We start from the raw sequence: 16,938 nt of genomic DNA on the forward strand, positions 1-16,938 counted from the left end.
AAAAAAAATAAAATAAATAAACTGACGTTTTAACATAACATTGATATACTGAACTAATTAAAATACATTTTTACATAAAAACTCACATTGACCAAGCATGAGAAAGTTATTAAGTAACCATTTTAGTCTATCTGTAACGTAAAAAAATTACTATTTCAATTATATTTGTGGAAATAATTATTTACAGCTATACAAACTGATGATAATTATTTTTTAAAGCTATCTTTAAGACAAAACTCGATCAGATAACTCAATTACAGATCCACTGGAACGTTTCACCATAATCTTTAATGAAGCGAAAACTTCATTATTTTTTCTCATTTTTAATTGATGCATTTGTCAAATTACGGCGGTAAATAGCAATTATAAAAAATAATAAAATTTAGAAATTTCTTATTTTAATTGTTTTAAAAAGTTTTCCAAAACATTCAAATGTATAAATATTATTTTAAATAATGTTTTTGCACCTGCTGAAAGCTTAATTTTTGTTCTACATAAATACAGTATATCTATTAAAACATTATAATTTGAACATATTATAATTATTTAATGTAGGACAAAAGATTGACCTCATTATTTGAAGCAATTTTAATCATTTTTATGGAGATAAAATCAGTAAGTGCTATTTTATCGTGACTGGCAATTTTATTGACTAAATAGAAAATAATAAAAATAAAAATAATAATAATAATCACACAATAAGATTTTGTTTTCTTGTCATTTAACGCTTTCTTTTATAAAATAACAAAAAATAAATTACTTTCGTTGGTTCGTAACTGTTATAAATAATCTAACACATAAAAAGTAAAATTTGAAAGTAATTACTTAAAATATAAAATACAAATAGCATTTCAGCTGAAAATTGATAATATAATTTTATAATAAAATTTTATATTGTATTAATATGGAGTTTCTTTATTAATACTGTCGAAAATCTGAGTTAATAAATTTGCATATTTATAAATACATTATAATATAACACGAAAAATTAAATTAATCATTTGTGTATTATATCATTTGAAAATTTTGTTGCAAATAAAAAACAGCTCAGTAGTGTAAGATGAGCGCCATTGAGCATGGCGGGATTAAAACATGCTGTATAACTTAAATTTCTGAAATTTTTCTCTGGTGAATCTCAACAATTTCCTACATGCTTGAGGAGGATTTTAGTGGGAATATTTGTTTTTTCATTTTATATAAATAAATCGGCCGAATACCGTAAATATATATGTATATATATTATTAAATGTTTAAGAATAACTAAAAATAAGATTATTTGAAAAATGGTATAAATCAAGCAAAAACTATTTTAGATTCTTAGGTTGTCATTGAAGGATATGTGGTAGATCATTGGATAGATTGGAAGAAAGTAAACGACACAGAGTTGATGTATCACTTTTGTTCTGATGATAATAAATAAATGATATTTTTATGATAAATCCCGAAAAATTGTTATTTTTGATGGTTGATCATTCTTTGTTCTGATATACAACAATTTTTTCTTGTAAAGAATTTCAAAAATTGGCTTGTGTAATATTATATAAGAACACCTAAGGAATGATAAAATTTAATATAATATAAATATTCAATCTTTACAAGTATTATTTTATAACGAGAAAAAACGTTTATATTCCCAATCTTTTATTTTTGTATTTTATTATATCTATAAAAATCGGTCCGGAAAAAAATTTTACGTTCAAAAAGAGAACGTATGAACCAGGGGCGTATGGGACTCTGGGAAAATGGGAAAATTTTCAGAGGCGCCTGTAGGACAGGACGTCGGCGCCGAGTAATCTAAATTTTTATTATAAAATTACAATTAAAACTTGTTCCACCAGTGTCTGAATGGATAACATTATCGAACACTTGTAGTTAATCGACGGTTCACGTCTGACCAACGGGTTAGCTATGTGGAGTTTTTTTAGTTTTGTTCACATATCTAACTTCGATAAAGGAGCCAGTTGTCCATATAAGGTTCCTCGAGAAGCATCCTCCTTGGCAGATCGTCCATATGTTGCGTGATCTTACTTCATTAATCCAATCCAATTAAAACAATACGCGAATCGAACTTACAACATATATAAGTGCGTACTGTACACTAGTGGCACACCCAGAAATTTTGTTGGGGCTTACCTCATATTGTCCTTTATCTATAATTATTATTATTAACTGGGGTGCCACAACGACAGTTTAGCGGTGCGGGAAAAGGATTGATGGAAGAAGACAACACAATAATCGGGCGATCTGACAGAGGAATGCAGCCCAGAATTTTCTACGTGGAATTGGCCTCTATTTAGGTTTCAAAAGGGTGAGGGAAAAGGCCCCGGAAAATCCACATGGCCAGCCTATTGATGAGACGCAAACCCGCGACCAACTACCAGTATTCAGTGGTTTCATCTACTCGGCCACTGGTGGGCCTCGTGTTGCCATATACTCCGAGCAGTGCCATAACACTTCTTATGTTTAATACTAAAAGTACTAAAAGCGCTGCAACTTTACATTGATACAGAAGTAGGAATGCCACAAGAAAAAATTATCAAGATGGGGTGCCACTATTAGAAAAAGGTTAAAAAAACCGCCCTGGCGTATATTGAGTAATCCAACTCATCTCGATTTCTTCAAAATTCGAATGGCCGATTTTCCCTACTCGTGTATTATTTAAATTTAATAAATTTGCAATAAACTGATATTTATTATACAGTATAATCAAAGATACTATCGCATAATAAAAATTCGTTTATTTCGTTCTCATTTTTAAAGCGATTATCTGGTAAGCCTAATAATATACATAATATATTAAAGAATTTCTTTAAAATTAAAACTTAGGGTTTTATAAATTAAAATAATATTTATTGTTTTCAAAAATTAAAATTAATTATAAATTTAACTTTAAAAAACGCAATAGAATTATATGAATTGAGAGAGTTTTGGGCTAATATGTTCGAATTTTCAAAACTTCTTAATTGATGTTTTTTGTTGAGGATTGTGTTCTATTCGGCAAGATGATTTGTAAACTTCAATACTTTCTTAATCGAATAAGAAAATTCTCTTTTAAAACGTTATCAGATAGAAATGAAATCAAGCCATTACTTAAGGAAGAATTTGAAAATTATCCGCAAATTAATAACGAAAAACAACACTTTACATTCGATCATCGTATTAATGAAGAAGAAAGCGTACGAATGGAAGATGAAGAAAGAAATTTTTCTAATTTTTGTAAAAGAGAAAATTTTGATTTGGGCATTAATTCAAGTAAGGAATCAATAACTACGCTTATGTCCGAAATTGATTCGACTGATATTAGCAATAAAACGGACGTAAACTTTCAGGCAAGTTTTACATTCTTCAGCAAGATTTTATATAAAATAAATTTCAAATTACTATATAATTTTTCTATTACCGGTATATTTATGTTCAACATAATAGCTATACTACATCTACGCTAATTTTATAATTGAGATTTTGCATAAAAATAAAATAAAATCAATTTATGTTCGATTTACACAAAATATATTGTTTATAAAATCTATTTATGATATAAAAAAGCATAAAAAATTTATTTTTGGAAATATCATTCGTTTATATTGAATTAATTTGGATAATACATATGACTATTTGCTAATAAGTATTGATGATTTCAGAATTCGTGCGGTAAAATACAAGTATAATCAGTACAATTAAATTCGATTTTACGCTTATGTATGTGCATGTAATCACATATGATCCTAGTTACATGTTTTCCAACATGTTTACAATGTAATTTATGTTTATAATAGATTCATGATTAGCTTTAAGTTAAATTATTTGTTATGTTCATTAAATAAATACTTTTTGAATATTATAGTATGTTCATAACATAAAATATTATTCAATATTTTGCAAATTCTGTATTATCCATTAAATTGGTGTACGCGTTGAATTATGTATATTTATTTAAACTTGATACAGAATTTACGAAATAACGAAGGTATGTAATTATTTTGTCATTTTATTTTTAAATTTATATACATTGTATGTAGATTTGTCCGATGTCCCGGTTTTCTGGGATTGTCCCGTATTTTTTCCGACTACTATCTAGTGGCAGGAAGAATTTATTCTAAAAACTGTTCCCAGAAGTAGTATTCTTTTTCCGACATTTTAAATGTGTTTCTGTTACTGGCAGAGTAAAATACACACCTATTGCTTCTCTTGGAATTGAAGCGTCCCAATATCTTTCGGGAAGAACCCAGTTTTATTTTCCCAGCTCTGTTATATATAACAAAAGGAAAGTATGGCGATCGGTCATGATTTTTACATTTTTGGACTTAGGACACCTTAAAAGAAATCCAAAAAAATTCGGGGGTAATTTCTGTATGTGTGGATGTTAGTGTGTCTGTGTGTGTAAGGCACGATTTTGTTCACCCTGTTTGAAGCTTAATAACTTGTGTGCTTTTTGTCGAAAATTTCTGAAATTTTACAAGAAGGCTTGTTTATTAGGGGGGATTAATGCTGTTAAATTTTTATGATTAAAGATCGAGGGGTGAGGAGATAATGGGGATCGCGTGTATCTCTACTAGTGTCGGATTTAATGACGATTTTACTTGTCATTAGGTCATTTACAATTTTTTATAAAAGCCATCCGTACTTTCAAAATAAAGCCTTTTGCCATTTTATAATAGTTAAAAATGTAAAAAGTTTTTAAAATAAACTATCATAACAAATCGTGCCACATACGCAGTTTTGAATGTTGTCGGAAAAGTTAATTAACTTGTTGCTAGATTTTTTCCCAGATTTTATCTCCATGTATCTGCAACCTCTATGTAAAAATAGATGCACACGAAATGTATAAAAAATATTCTAAAATGCTTGTGTTTATTTTATACATTTATATTTTACGTAAAGATGTTTATACGCCTTGCCGGGGTTGCGATGGCCGGTTGAGTGCCTTGGGAGGACGTGGGCACTGGATGTGTCCCCAGCCGGCATTGTAATGACCGTCGATGGTCGTCATGTTAGTAAAGATGTTCATTCGTTAATTGCATTTTAAACTAGCGTTTCGAATACGGAAATGAGTTCTCGTCTTTTTTCACGTAAACTTTATTCTAAGCTTATGACATGATGGTTAAAAACTTGCAGTGATGCTACTTTCTCTATTGCATTGTATCGTTCTGTATCGTAATCATTACGATATTATTTTTTTTTTCTCTATATAATTCTATTTTTTGAATTTTATAAATAGATTAGTTTCCCAATTGTAGTGTTTTAATTGATATTTATGCGCGTACATTTTTAGGAGATTTTATCGATAAAGTTACTTCTGTAATTTGTCTTTTTTAGAGATGGGCGAATATCTCTTTTCTTGAATTAGAATATTAAGCAGAGTTCAAATATTTGAATACTTCGAATTCTAGAATACCCAGAATACTTAGTGAACTTAATTATCATAATAAATTATTAACCAAAGAAGTTATATAATATTTATTATTTAAGTTGTTCTATTTATTTTAATAAATTAATAAAGTAAAACAAAAAGTAAAAGAAAAACAATTAACTAAATTTTAAGAAATAAAACTTCAAATTTTTTTACAATAAAAGGATTACAGTAGCTTTTTTATGTTACTCTTATCTCTCTACAATAAATTAACAAATAGTTGTTCTCATTCTCATCATACTGCAGACTTTTATTTGATACTGAGAAAGAAATATGACAGAGTTGCATCAAACTGATATTACATATGACATCATGTATTCAAAAAGTTTTTTGCTAAGAAGGATGACAGAGTTTTATGTACAAAGTATTCGTACAGTTTTCCTGACGGATTGGGAGAATGTGCGGTTTGACCAATTATCCATCAATAACAACATATTGATATAATATCTTAATCTCAAAACGCTGTTAAAGTTTACCACTATAGCATGCGGTTTTCTCGAATCCGAATATGTGTATTTCTGGTGTTGATGATCCAGTTCCTTGTAAATTCCTCTTTGTTTGTAAACAATATGTAGGCTACCTGTTTAAATGCGAATGTTGTCATTCGGGTATATGCTTATATGAGCTTTATAACTTGTTTTACAATAAGGAATCTATTCTTACAGTTTTGACTATGTCGTGAAACATCCTGTAAACTTATTTAGATCTATTGAATGAAATTAATCGTAAAACTTGTAATTGGCGGCTTATTGAAGAATAGCATATTCTGAAAACTGATCGTATTGCTATTTGATCATCATGGATTGGTTTCACATTTCTATATTATTATACGTCTTTTGTATCAAGTTTAACTAGTCCAAAAGAACTAATTAAACTTGATTAACTTAATATTACTATTGTATAATTACTCAAATGTTAATATTTTCATAGATATGGCAATGGTCCTATGAACAAATTTATATGATAGACCGCTAAAATAACTTAAATTATAGATTCACATCAATCAATATATTTGGCATTCATGTTTTAGTAAAGTACAGTATTATTGAAGCTAAATTTACAATAATAATGAGTTCATATTTTTCGTTTATTGTTAAAAATATTAATATAAAAAATTTTCTCGACTGGTCATAAAAATAATTAAATGAGTCATATGTTTAAAGCTACATAATGTTTAAAGTTAATTTATTAATATTGATAAAAGAAAAACATTTTTCTCAAATTATTATCTTTATTCTTCATATTTATAAATAATTATTTATGATAAATATTTATCTTAAGTAGATCATAATAGAAATCAGTAAAATCTAAGAACATTTCTTCATAAACCTTGTAAAGAAATCCCAATCAATACGACAATAGAAAAAAAAGAAATGAATAAAATATTTTAATTTTCTAGAAATATGATTTTGAAATCTAAAATATCTCATAAATTCTAAAATATATTATTTCTAGAATTCACTATTAATCAGTCATTTGTAAAATTGAACTGACTTTTATAAACGGCCATATATTTTATATACAAAATTTAAAATAAGAAATGTTCCACTTACCTTGTTGTGCATTCGCTCATTAACATGAGTAGTACTGTACAGTACTTTTCGCATCTGTTCCTTTTGATTGAAATTTATTGGGAAATTATGAAAAAACAGTTTAGGTCGAAAGTGATCTGAAGTATTAGAGGTATTAGAGCACAGCAATCATGTTTTCATGCTGGCCCTTTTTTAGACTATTGTTTGCTTAAATACTTTTATTTATTATTATCAATAAATTATAATTTATGGAAACAAATTAATAATAGAAAAACAAAAAGATAAAAAATAAAATAAAAATAAAATTTGTCATAAAAAGTTTGAACAGATTTAGCGAAACAAGGCAAATTTATCTCCTTTAACTATGAAATAACAATGTGTCAACATGTGACGTTAAATTTATGCAAAATAAAAACTTTATATGTTTTATTTTCTCGGCTGTTATGTAAAAGAGGGAAAGTATGACGAGCTGTCGAAAATGACTCCCCAAAATTTTTACATTTTTGGACTCGAGTATCTTGAAACGTTGGGGGTTTCTCTTGTATGTATGGATGTTTGTATATGTGGGTGGGAGCACGACTTTGTTCACTCACTTTGATGCTTAATAACTCCTGTGTCTTTTGTCGAAAATTTCTTAAATTTTGCATGTAGGTTTGTATTTTGAAGATTGAAACGCTATTAAATTCTGGTGGTTAAAGCTCAAATAAATGGGGAGATATAGGGGTCATGTATCATAACTCCGGTGGTATCGTACTTAATGGAGATTTCAATTAATAATAATAGAAAGTTTTTAAAATAAAATTTTATAACAAATGATGTCATAAACAATTTCAACTCTTGCCAGGAAACTTACGCAACTCATTGCTGGATTTTTCTATTATGTTAACAGCATTTATTTTTTTCACTAAAACGGAATTGCTCATCAAATTAAATGGCAAATTGAAAAGTAAGAATATGTTGTGTTAAATGTTTAGCGCATCAAATATAATTTAATTCGAGGAAAATGACTTGAATGGAAACGCCATTAGAATGATTTTCTAGTATTCTTTTTAAAACTTACTATGACATACATTGTAGAATAAGAAATAGAAAAATTAACGTGTGATCTCAGAAGAAAGAGACTGACATAGCTCAACTAAGGGAGATGTCAATCTCTCTTAGAGAATGAGAAGCGATCAGAGAAGTACATAAGAAGTTTTAAAAACAGATTCAAAAAAGTCATTCTTTAGTAAAACTACAAGTTTAAGCACGACTAGAATTTGTTTGCATCATAAAATAAAAAAATATTGGTTTTTCTTAGACTTAAAAGTAGAAAAACAAGGAAAAAACAAGTCGCTAGCGTTCATTTATTGACTAATGAAGCAGGACGACGATTAATTGGTTAGAAAATTATCGGGCTGTTCTCTAATAAATTTGATGAAGACTTAATATCAGATGAAAATTTAATTTTTAGTTTTCAAAATCTAATTTGCAATAAAAAGTTTCATATTTCAAAAATTTCTGCGAATTTAAATCCTCGTATTCTCTTATATCAATACTAATCGAAATGATTTTAATATTATTTGCTGTCTATTTACGTGAGTTTTCGTTATGTTTTTAATGCAAATAATTAAAATACAAACGATATAAGATTAGTAATTTATGAATGGCTTTCTTTTTAAATGCTTCTTATATATTAAATAAAAGATTAATTCTAAATTTTTCAAAGTTTAGAATTAAGCTTAGAATTAAATCAAATCTGTACTGGCTTATTTTACATAAAATAATAAAATGTATTATTTAAATCTGTAGAATATGAATCAAGAAGCTAACATCTTTTATGAACGAAATCAAAATAAATTCCCTTCAGGTAAGTATATGATTTTCTATAATCTATTATAATTTATTTAGAACATTTTAAAATTGTAATTTTATAAATGTGAGTCTTAAATAAAGGATTTGGCTTAACTTTTTAACAAGAATGCTGAGAGAAAGTGGATATATGGCTGGTTTCAATGTCACTTAGACAGAAATTTGATCCGCAAATTAGGTCTTCAATTCGCTGGCTAATTTTATTGTGTTTGATTTATGCATATAAAATATTGCTGCAAAACTAATATCACGAAAGTATTAGATGAAGAAATGTGTTGATAGATTCAAAAATTACTTTAGTCCTAATAGGTTGATTTTTTAACAGCTAGTTCAAGTTAAGTGACACAAGACTTTATTGCATTAAACTTTTAAAACACATCTTTATATCAAATGCAAATTGAATCTATCAACATTATACAGCACCCATACCATGTAGAAGAAATGTGTTGATAGAAAAACAAAAAAATAAAAAATAAAGTAAAAATGAAATTTATCATAAAAAGTGTGAAACGTAGAAATGCATTAAAAAGTTTGGATTGATATTTACTACTGCTACTACACTGTCATTCTCTACAGAGGTGGCCAATAAAAAAGTGTCTCCTGTGCATCATCTTTCCTGTTCACAACACCCTGCAAGCTTCAGCCTTCTGAAAAGCATCATCTAGGCAGGGCGTTGCACACCAAGAACTCATCCAAACTTTTACTCTAGGATCTGCTGAAATTATGCTCTATACCCATACCTGACAATCTTGCGCCATTTATGTCTATCCATACATGTCTCTTGTGCTTCTTCCACGTTCATGACTATTTTCACACACTCTCGGCGCCTTCTTTCACTTAGAATCTGTTTCTTTTTCAGATACTCTTTTACTTGCTGAGTCCATCTTTTCCTCAGTTTTCTATGCTCTCTCCTTCCCTCTACATTTTCCCACATACAACTTCTTACACACATCTTTCGACATTCTCTCCACGTGGCCAAACCAAAGCAGATACCCTTGACGCACTCGCTGAATCGCATTTTCTTTCACATCGTAGTGAACCAACACATCCTCATTATTCACCAGATCTCTTTTTGTCACACCACATATATACCTCAGATATCTCATCTCAGCTGTAATCACTTTGCTCTTATGCTTCGTTCCCCACACCTATGTTTCATATAACAGAGTTGGGAGGACTTCACTCCTGTACACAGCCATACCTGCCTTCTTCGGAAACATATTCTTACGAACCAATCACCCTGTGCTCTATCCACTTTCATACAAGCAATCATTCGTCTTCCAATCTCCCTATCTATCTTGCCATTCCTCCCCAAGATGGTCCCCAAGTTAACAAACTCCCTAACCTGTTTTATTGTCACACCATTCAGCTATATCTTGCACTCACTCATACGAGGTATGTTCATCTCTTTCAAACACAAACTTTTGTTTTCTCTCCATTTATTCTCAATGCCATTTTTTCCGCAGCTCTCATTCAACTTTACCATAAGATACGCAGTTCACTTTGATTTTCAGCCTGATATTTAATACGTTAATTTGTTATCTTACAATAACCACATACTGTAGTCTCTCGTTTTATCTCAGCGACAGTTTCCTGAAGATGTGGAGTATTGAATCAACATAAATGAATTATTAATCGTGATATATTTGAATGGGATGTGTTCAAAACGTATAAAAATTGATTTCCTTCTTTCATAAAACCGTATAGAATATTTATATATGTTTAAAAACATTGTGTATGGGTTAACCAATTACCATTCACTTTACTTTTAGTACGTGAACGCTTATCGGTTAACTTTTAACTCTAACTCTTGATCCTTAGTTGTGAATACGGTCATGAGCATGAATCCTCAAACTCGACTGGATCATCATCTGTCTTTGGACTAGTTCCAGGTGTTTCAGATATGCTAATAAAACTGCAGCAACACTGCATTAATTCCTCTTTTTAACAGAACCATTCAAAGTTAGGATCAATGTCGTTTAACTTCTACAGATAATCAACCAATCACATCTAGAATTTCCTGCAGGTCGTCGGTTTCTACGAACCTGTACAAAATGAAATATTCTTTTTTCTTACTACTATTATTTCTGAATAACTTGTGTAGCTTGATCTTCCAATTTCTTATTTATTATCCAAAGAGTATTATAAGTAACAAGAGAATTTCCAATCATGTTGTTATCTTGAAAAAATTCAAAAATATGTTAAACGGTGCTAACAATGTTTAACTTATAGATACATAACTAAACGATCTCCTTAAATAAATAGCGGATTTATAGCCCAATTATTTAAGGCGATTGTTTGTTTATGTGTATACATTATATATATATAGTCATTATTTTATAAACTTTTCTAACATCTACGTTAGATTTTTTGACGTTGATTTATCATGTTAATGTTCTTTTAGTTTGTTACATAGTGGAAAATGTATTAGATAATAAAAGTTATATCACTAATATATGAAATTCGTCATTGCAGAATCTATTTATAAGTTTGGTTTGTTAATAATTCAAATGTATATTATATGAGTATAATTTGATTTGCATTCTTTAAAATAATTTCAAGTATAAATTATACATTTAATATTAAGTTTCAATAATTTTAAAATTTTAGCATTATTCATTTTGCATGCTATATTAAATTAAAATTTAATAATTATTTTAATGATTCTATATTTTTTTCTTGTGCTGTAATTTATCTTAATTTACAAAATAAGTAATTATTTAGTGTTGTTTTTATAGTAGTGAAGTGTGTAATAATACGAGGTGCAGAGCTGACTGACGCTTTTGATAGACGATTATTTTTTATACATTAAGAAAGAGATGAAATGACCAAATTTTATGAACAAAGCATGCAATTTATTATTTATGATAGATAACATCTCTAAGGTAACTTTCTTCAATTGCAATGCATTGTCTTAACTTTAAACAATCCACAAAATTGTCAAAACTCGATGCCGCAGATCAAGATGACGATGTGCGATAATTTCAGTTTAAAAAGCATGCTTCATCTTCAACACAAACCATGCCTTTGTAGGGTGGAACTTGATATCTTATGAGATCAGTCTCGAAAAATCTAGGATACAAAGATTAGAGCCAAGATGATCGACGTGAACCACATTCAGAAAATTCCCTTACTATCCGAATATTTTCTTTGTTGCGCGTAGCTCATTTCGCTACGTCTATTACATTTCTAGTATCTGCAAACTTAAGTATCCAGCCCAAAATTACGTTGCGTTTTGAAATGGTCAAAAAATATTAAATTACCATCTGAAACGATGTCTACAACGGATTATATTTTGGAATAAAAAACGACAATCTGAAGTTTATGCTACACTCCATTGTAAATGAACATTTTTAAAATGGCTTCAATGAAATTCTTTGACTCGTCATGCATCAACTCTTTTTCCTCCCTATTTTCATACAGATTAGCGTCATAAAATGTGTCGGTCGACTTTGCTCTATCCAATTCAGTAACTGTTTTTGTGATGTTATTCTTTATTATGTATAATTTGGTAGGATATCATTTGCAGTCTGTTAAGTTTGCTGATTACAATTGGGTATGATCTGTTCGGTAAAATTGAAACTGGTTATATGACTCTTTCGTGCAATAATCCAAATTTAAAATATTATATATATTTTAATAAATATTATTTTATAACGTTACTAATAATTACACTATTTTAAATATAGTTTGCAACTGTTTTATTTAATTTTAAAAAATTAATATATGTCAATTTTATTAGATATGAATTCCAAAATATTAGAAGATCTTTCTTCAGAAGTGTATTTATCAGGAGATATATTACATATAAATGATAATGATATACTTGAGATAAAACACGAAATAAACAACATACGAGAGATATCATATTTTATAATGATAAAATTATTATGTTCTTTGTTAAACACCTCTAAACCTAGTATTGTATATTTTGGTTTAAATAGTAATTTTACTATCAAAGGAATTTCAGCCACTCGTGAAGAAAGAGATGGATTTAGATGCGGAATAAATAATATAATGACTAATAAAATAGAGCCTAAATTGTCGCATACTAATTATAAAATAAATTTTATTCCGGTGCTCAGAACACAAGACATTGGTATTCCATTTAATGAAGAAAATTTAAAATATGTAATCGAAGTGCATATATATCCCGTACGAAATACTTTGTATAAAACAGAAGAGGGAGAATGTTATTTGAGAAAAGATGGCGTAACTATTTGCGCCAAGTGTGGCATTCGACAGTGGGATGGATATAGAAAAGAGAAATGATATCAGCAACAAATGTATGCTTTGCAAAATGCTGTCGAAACTCTTGAAACATTAATTTAATTTTTGTTATTCGCTTCTCAATAAATTATTTTTCAATGTTATTTAAATTTTAATTACTCTTTTTAAATAATTTGTTAATGTTATGATATTAGCTTCATTTAAAAAATGAAATTTAAATAAAATTGTAGAAATTATTTTAAAAATAAATTATTTATTAATTAATATGTTATGTAATTTAATAGTAAAATAACAAAGGCATTTTTATTTAAAATACTTAAATAAGGTATTCAATTTAATGAATTTTTAAACGAAACTTTTGAGCGTTATAAAAAATTGTTTTAACACACTAAAAACCTTTTTTATATCCAAGTACGAATAGCTTTAGATAAAAACTAACGTTTTCGACCAAAACTTGGTCTTCGTCAGGCTATCGACCAGTATAAAATTCGAAACTGGAATTCGAACAACGTGTTTAAAATTATTTTAAATTCCAAATTATTTAAAATTTGGAAACTAATTTTCACCGTACATGCTACTGAAGTGATAAAAATATTGTTACATCCCCACAAATAAATAATACGATGTATTTGCTGGTGTAGAAACGTTAGCAACATGCTATTGTTGTTCATCCTTTTTCTCATAGCACCACCTCCATGCATACGAAATATTGACGGCATCTTTCGCATTAATACAGTTGCCGGCCAGGCCGGCTTTGTATATTTCCAACGATTCAAGGTTGCGAAGGTGTTGAACCTGATCTGACATTTTTATTAATTTGGCTCTATGGAGGTCGGCTTGTATTTCAGGGTCTGTGGCATAGGCAGCTAGGACGGTGGTATATCTTTGGTTGGTGATATCATACCCGTGTTCCTGTATTCTTTTGCTTAGTAAGCGCTTCTTGGATCCGATGTATACTAGATCTCGCTGGAATCTGTGGTCTCTGAGAGGAACATATAGACAACCGGTGCTCGACTTTCCTATTTAAAACAAAAATTTATTAAACTCTAGATCTATTTAAGTTGTTTTTTTTTTAAAAATAACTAACTTAAAATGAATTGCTTGGATACAATTAGCATTTTCAAACAACTGAACATAGCCAAATATTTAAGTTTGAGGCAATTTTATTATTTGGCAATTAAAAATATAGTTAAGATTTCAAAGCACTACAATTAATGTCATATTTACATGAAATAATAATTTAAAGAATTCTCTGCAGGATGAAGGGATAGAAAAGGAAAATGTAAAAAGAATAAAAAAGATATAAAATGCATATAAAACTCAAATAATAAACATAAAGACATACAAGTAGAAAAGTTGTAGTAATTGATATTAGCCTATAAAATATAATAGAACGAAAAACAATAATTGGCAAAGCACAATAAAGACACACAGTCATGAGTTACTTTATAAATTTTTAAATAAGTACTTTATATAATTGGTAATTTCAAGGATAATACATTGCGAGACATAATGAAAACAACAAGCTAAACTTATCCCACAAAAGATTTGAAAAGTCAAAATTTATTTTTGGTTGAAGTGGTAGTAATGCTTTATAATCTACAAGTACAAGAATGATTTCAAATATTTCCATATTACGAAAAATGATTATATAATAGTTCTATTATTATCATTATGCTTTTAAGCCATGTTCTTAGATCAAGCATCCTGTCTCGACTCTTGCGATATTTTCTTTGGATATCCTCTCTTATTCCTGTTAGATTATCCAAGATCTTCGGATGTTATTTTTATCCATTATTTAACACTTTTATCATTATACTTTATAATATAATAAATGCCATTTTTGTAAGCAGAGATATGAACTTTTTACTCAAAATTCGATTAGAAGATATTATATAAAGAAGATAAAAATAATAATGAAATTTTAATTGTTTAATGATTCGAGTTTGTGTTCAGATGGATAGCAGCATTTTTAATTAAGAGATTTGTATAAAAATCTAGTCTGTATCTATATTTAAAATTTAAAAAAATACCCAGCGAACCAAAATACTTTAAAATATTACCAATTAAAAAAGTATTTATTCTTAAGATTGGAAGAAAGGATTGGAAGAAAGTATTACAATCAAATCAAATTACTATTTAATAATTCATAAACACAACAATAAAGATAATCATAATAATCACGAATAAATTTAATGTAACTAAATTACTGATTTATTGATAACACAACATACGATCTTACAAAATGTGGCATCTTTAGAAGTTATGTTTAGAAGACACTGTGCACTCACTTTTAATATAATATATATATATATATATATATCATCATATATAAGTATAATTTAAGATTCTATAGATCAAGTAATTATCTTAAAATATAATTAGCAATGAAGATTTGACATTAAGATTTTATAATGGGATTTTATAATAAATAAGATTTGCAAGATAAGAAATAGATAATTTGAAAACAAACAAATAACAGAAAAGATTTGATAAAATGGTAATATAAGCTGCTTAATATATATTTAACTAATAATTACTTAATTAAAAACACAATAAGATTATATTGTGTTTTTAATTAAATTATTCTATTAAAAGTGCTGCTTTAATTATATAATATTGTCTCGATACATTTCCACTCATTTTACTAATCTTTTTCTAAAAAGTATATTTAGAAAGAAATAATTTACTAATAAAAATTTTAATAAAATATATTAAGTATTGAAATTAATGAAAAATAAACAACAATATAATTTAATTTTAAATAAGTAAGTAAGTAAGGTTTATTGTACTAAGTGTAAACCTGTTACAAAGGGGGTTACGAGAAGGTATTCACAAAAAGACAAATATATAACTTCACATATCATAGTACTTGGCTATGACAATCCTTTACACAGATGATAGAAATTATTAATAATTACAATTTATAACCATATGGAAAAAAATACATAAAATCATCATCATTGCTCTTGACCGTCGTACGGAGGTTGTATTAATCTTACAACTCATAAATTCGTCTATGACAGGAAATTGGAAAAATTTTAAATAATATTATGAGATATTGTCTTCTCTTTATATAGTCTTATGCCATAGATCTATATAATAACAATGACACAAACACAACATCATTAATATAAGACCATATTGTTATATTATTTCGCACGAAGATTACTCTATAATATAATTATGCTTATTGGAAATTTCCTGTCGAACGATACATACAACAGAAGTTGACATAAAATATGAGAATAATTTAAATCTATTCTTAATATTCCTATTTTCATAATTATAACAATCATATATCTATTGCTTCTATCATTCAGGTTATTCACTATTTCGAAAATAATCAGATCCTATTAACCAACACTCAATTGAAACACTTTATCCAGGTTCATATCTATGAATATTTTTGGTTATCCTTAATGTAGTAATCGTCTCTTATGATTATTCTATTTCCATTGAGTTTTTCCTTTTTGATTATTAGTAATAATTTTTTCTTCCTCATTCTTGATCTTTTACATAGATCTGTGGTGAATATTATTTTATTTTCTTCTGTTTTACTGAATTTATTTTCCTTTTTCCAAAACTCTAAAAATCAAGTTTCTATGAAATAAGGAGTCCACTGAGATTTTCACTATAGGCTTACTCTCGCCATTGGTTAGTCTAACAACACTTCCTGTACAGTTATTAGATATTTCCAAATCTTTTTTAATGTACTGGTTAATTTCATTTGCGTAATCATGTAAATTGAACGGGAAATTAATAATTTAATATTCCTATTATTTCTCTCATTAATCAACTTATCTATTTCAAATTCTATCATACCTTTAATTTGGCGATTGTTCTTGGATATTATTTCCATTTCTTCTACTAGTTGAGATAGCTTTGTCAACTTTCCATGAAAATAGTTATTTT

The 16,938-nt window shown here is 28.0% G+C and overlaps 1 protein-coding gene across 1 annotated transcript; it reads left to right on the top strand.

The window, feature by feature from the left end:
• The first annotated feature begins 2,926 nt into the window (after positions 1 to 2,926).
• On the top strand, positions 2,927 to 13,213 carry LOC136974829 (uncharacterized). The gene is made up of 3 exons (XM_067269787.1): positions 2,927 to 3,317; positions 8,734 to 8,791; positions 12,536 to 13,213. The coding sequence occupies exons 1-3, from the start codon at positions 2,967 to 2,969 to the stop codon at positions 13,063 to 13,065; spliced, it is 939 nt and encodes a 312-aa protein (XP_067125888.1). The 5' UTR covers positions 2,927 to 2,966; the 3' UTR covers positions 13,066 to 13,213.
• The last annotated feature ends 3,725 nt before the right edge of the window (positions 13,214 to 16,938 follow it).

This window comes from Centruroides vittatus, unplaced genomic scaffold, assembly GCF_030686945.1.
Source record: "Centruroides vittatus isolate TY-2023 unplaced genomic scaffold, ASM3068694v2 contig_357, whole genome shotgun sequence".
Taxonomy (NCBI): domain Eukaryota; kingdom Metazoa; phylum Arthropoda; class Arachnida; order Scorpiones; family Buthidae; genus Centruroides; species Centruroides vittatus.

Excerpts from the sequence above, each read along its gene's own strand:
- LOC136974829 (XM_067269787.1), top strand. The coding sequence starts at position 2,967 with ATGTTTTTTGTTGAGGATTGTGTTCTATTCGGCAAGATGATTTGTAAA. Across the intron at positions 3,318-8,733 it reads ATATTAGCAATAAAACGGAC|AATATGAATCAAGAAGCTAA; the intron begins GTAAACTTTCAG and ends TTAAATCTGTAG. Across the intron at positions 8,792-12,535 it reads TCAAAATAAATTCCCTTCAG|ATATGAATTCCAAAATATTA; the intron begins GTAAGTATATGA and ends CAATTTTATTAG.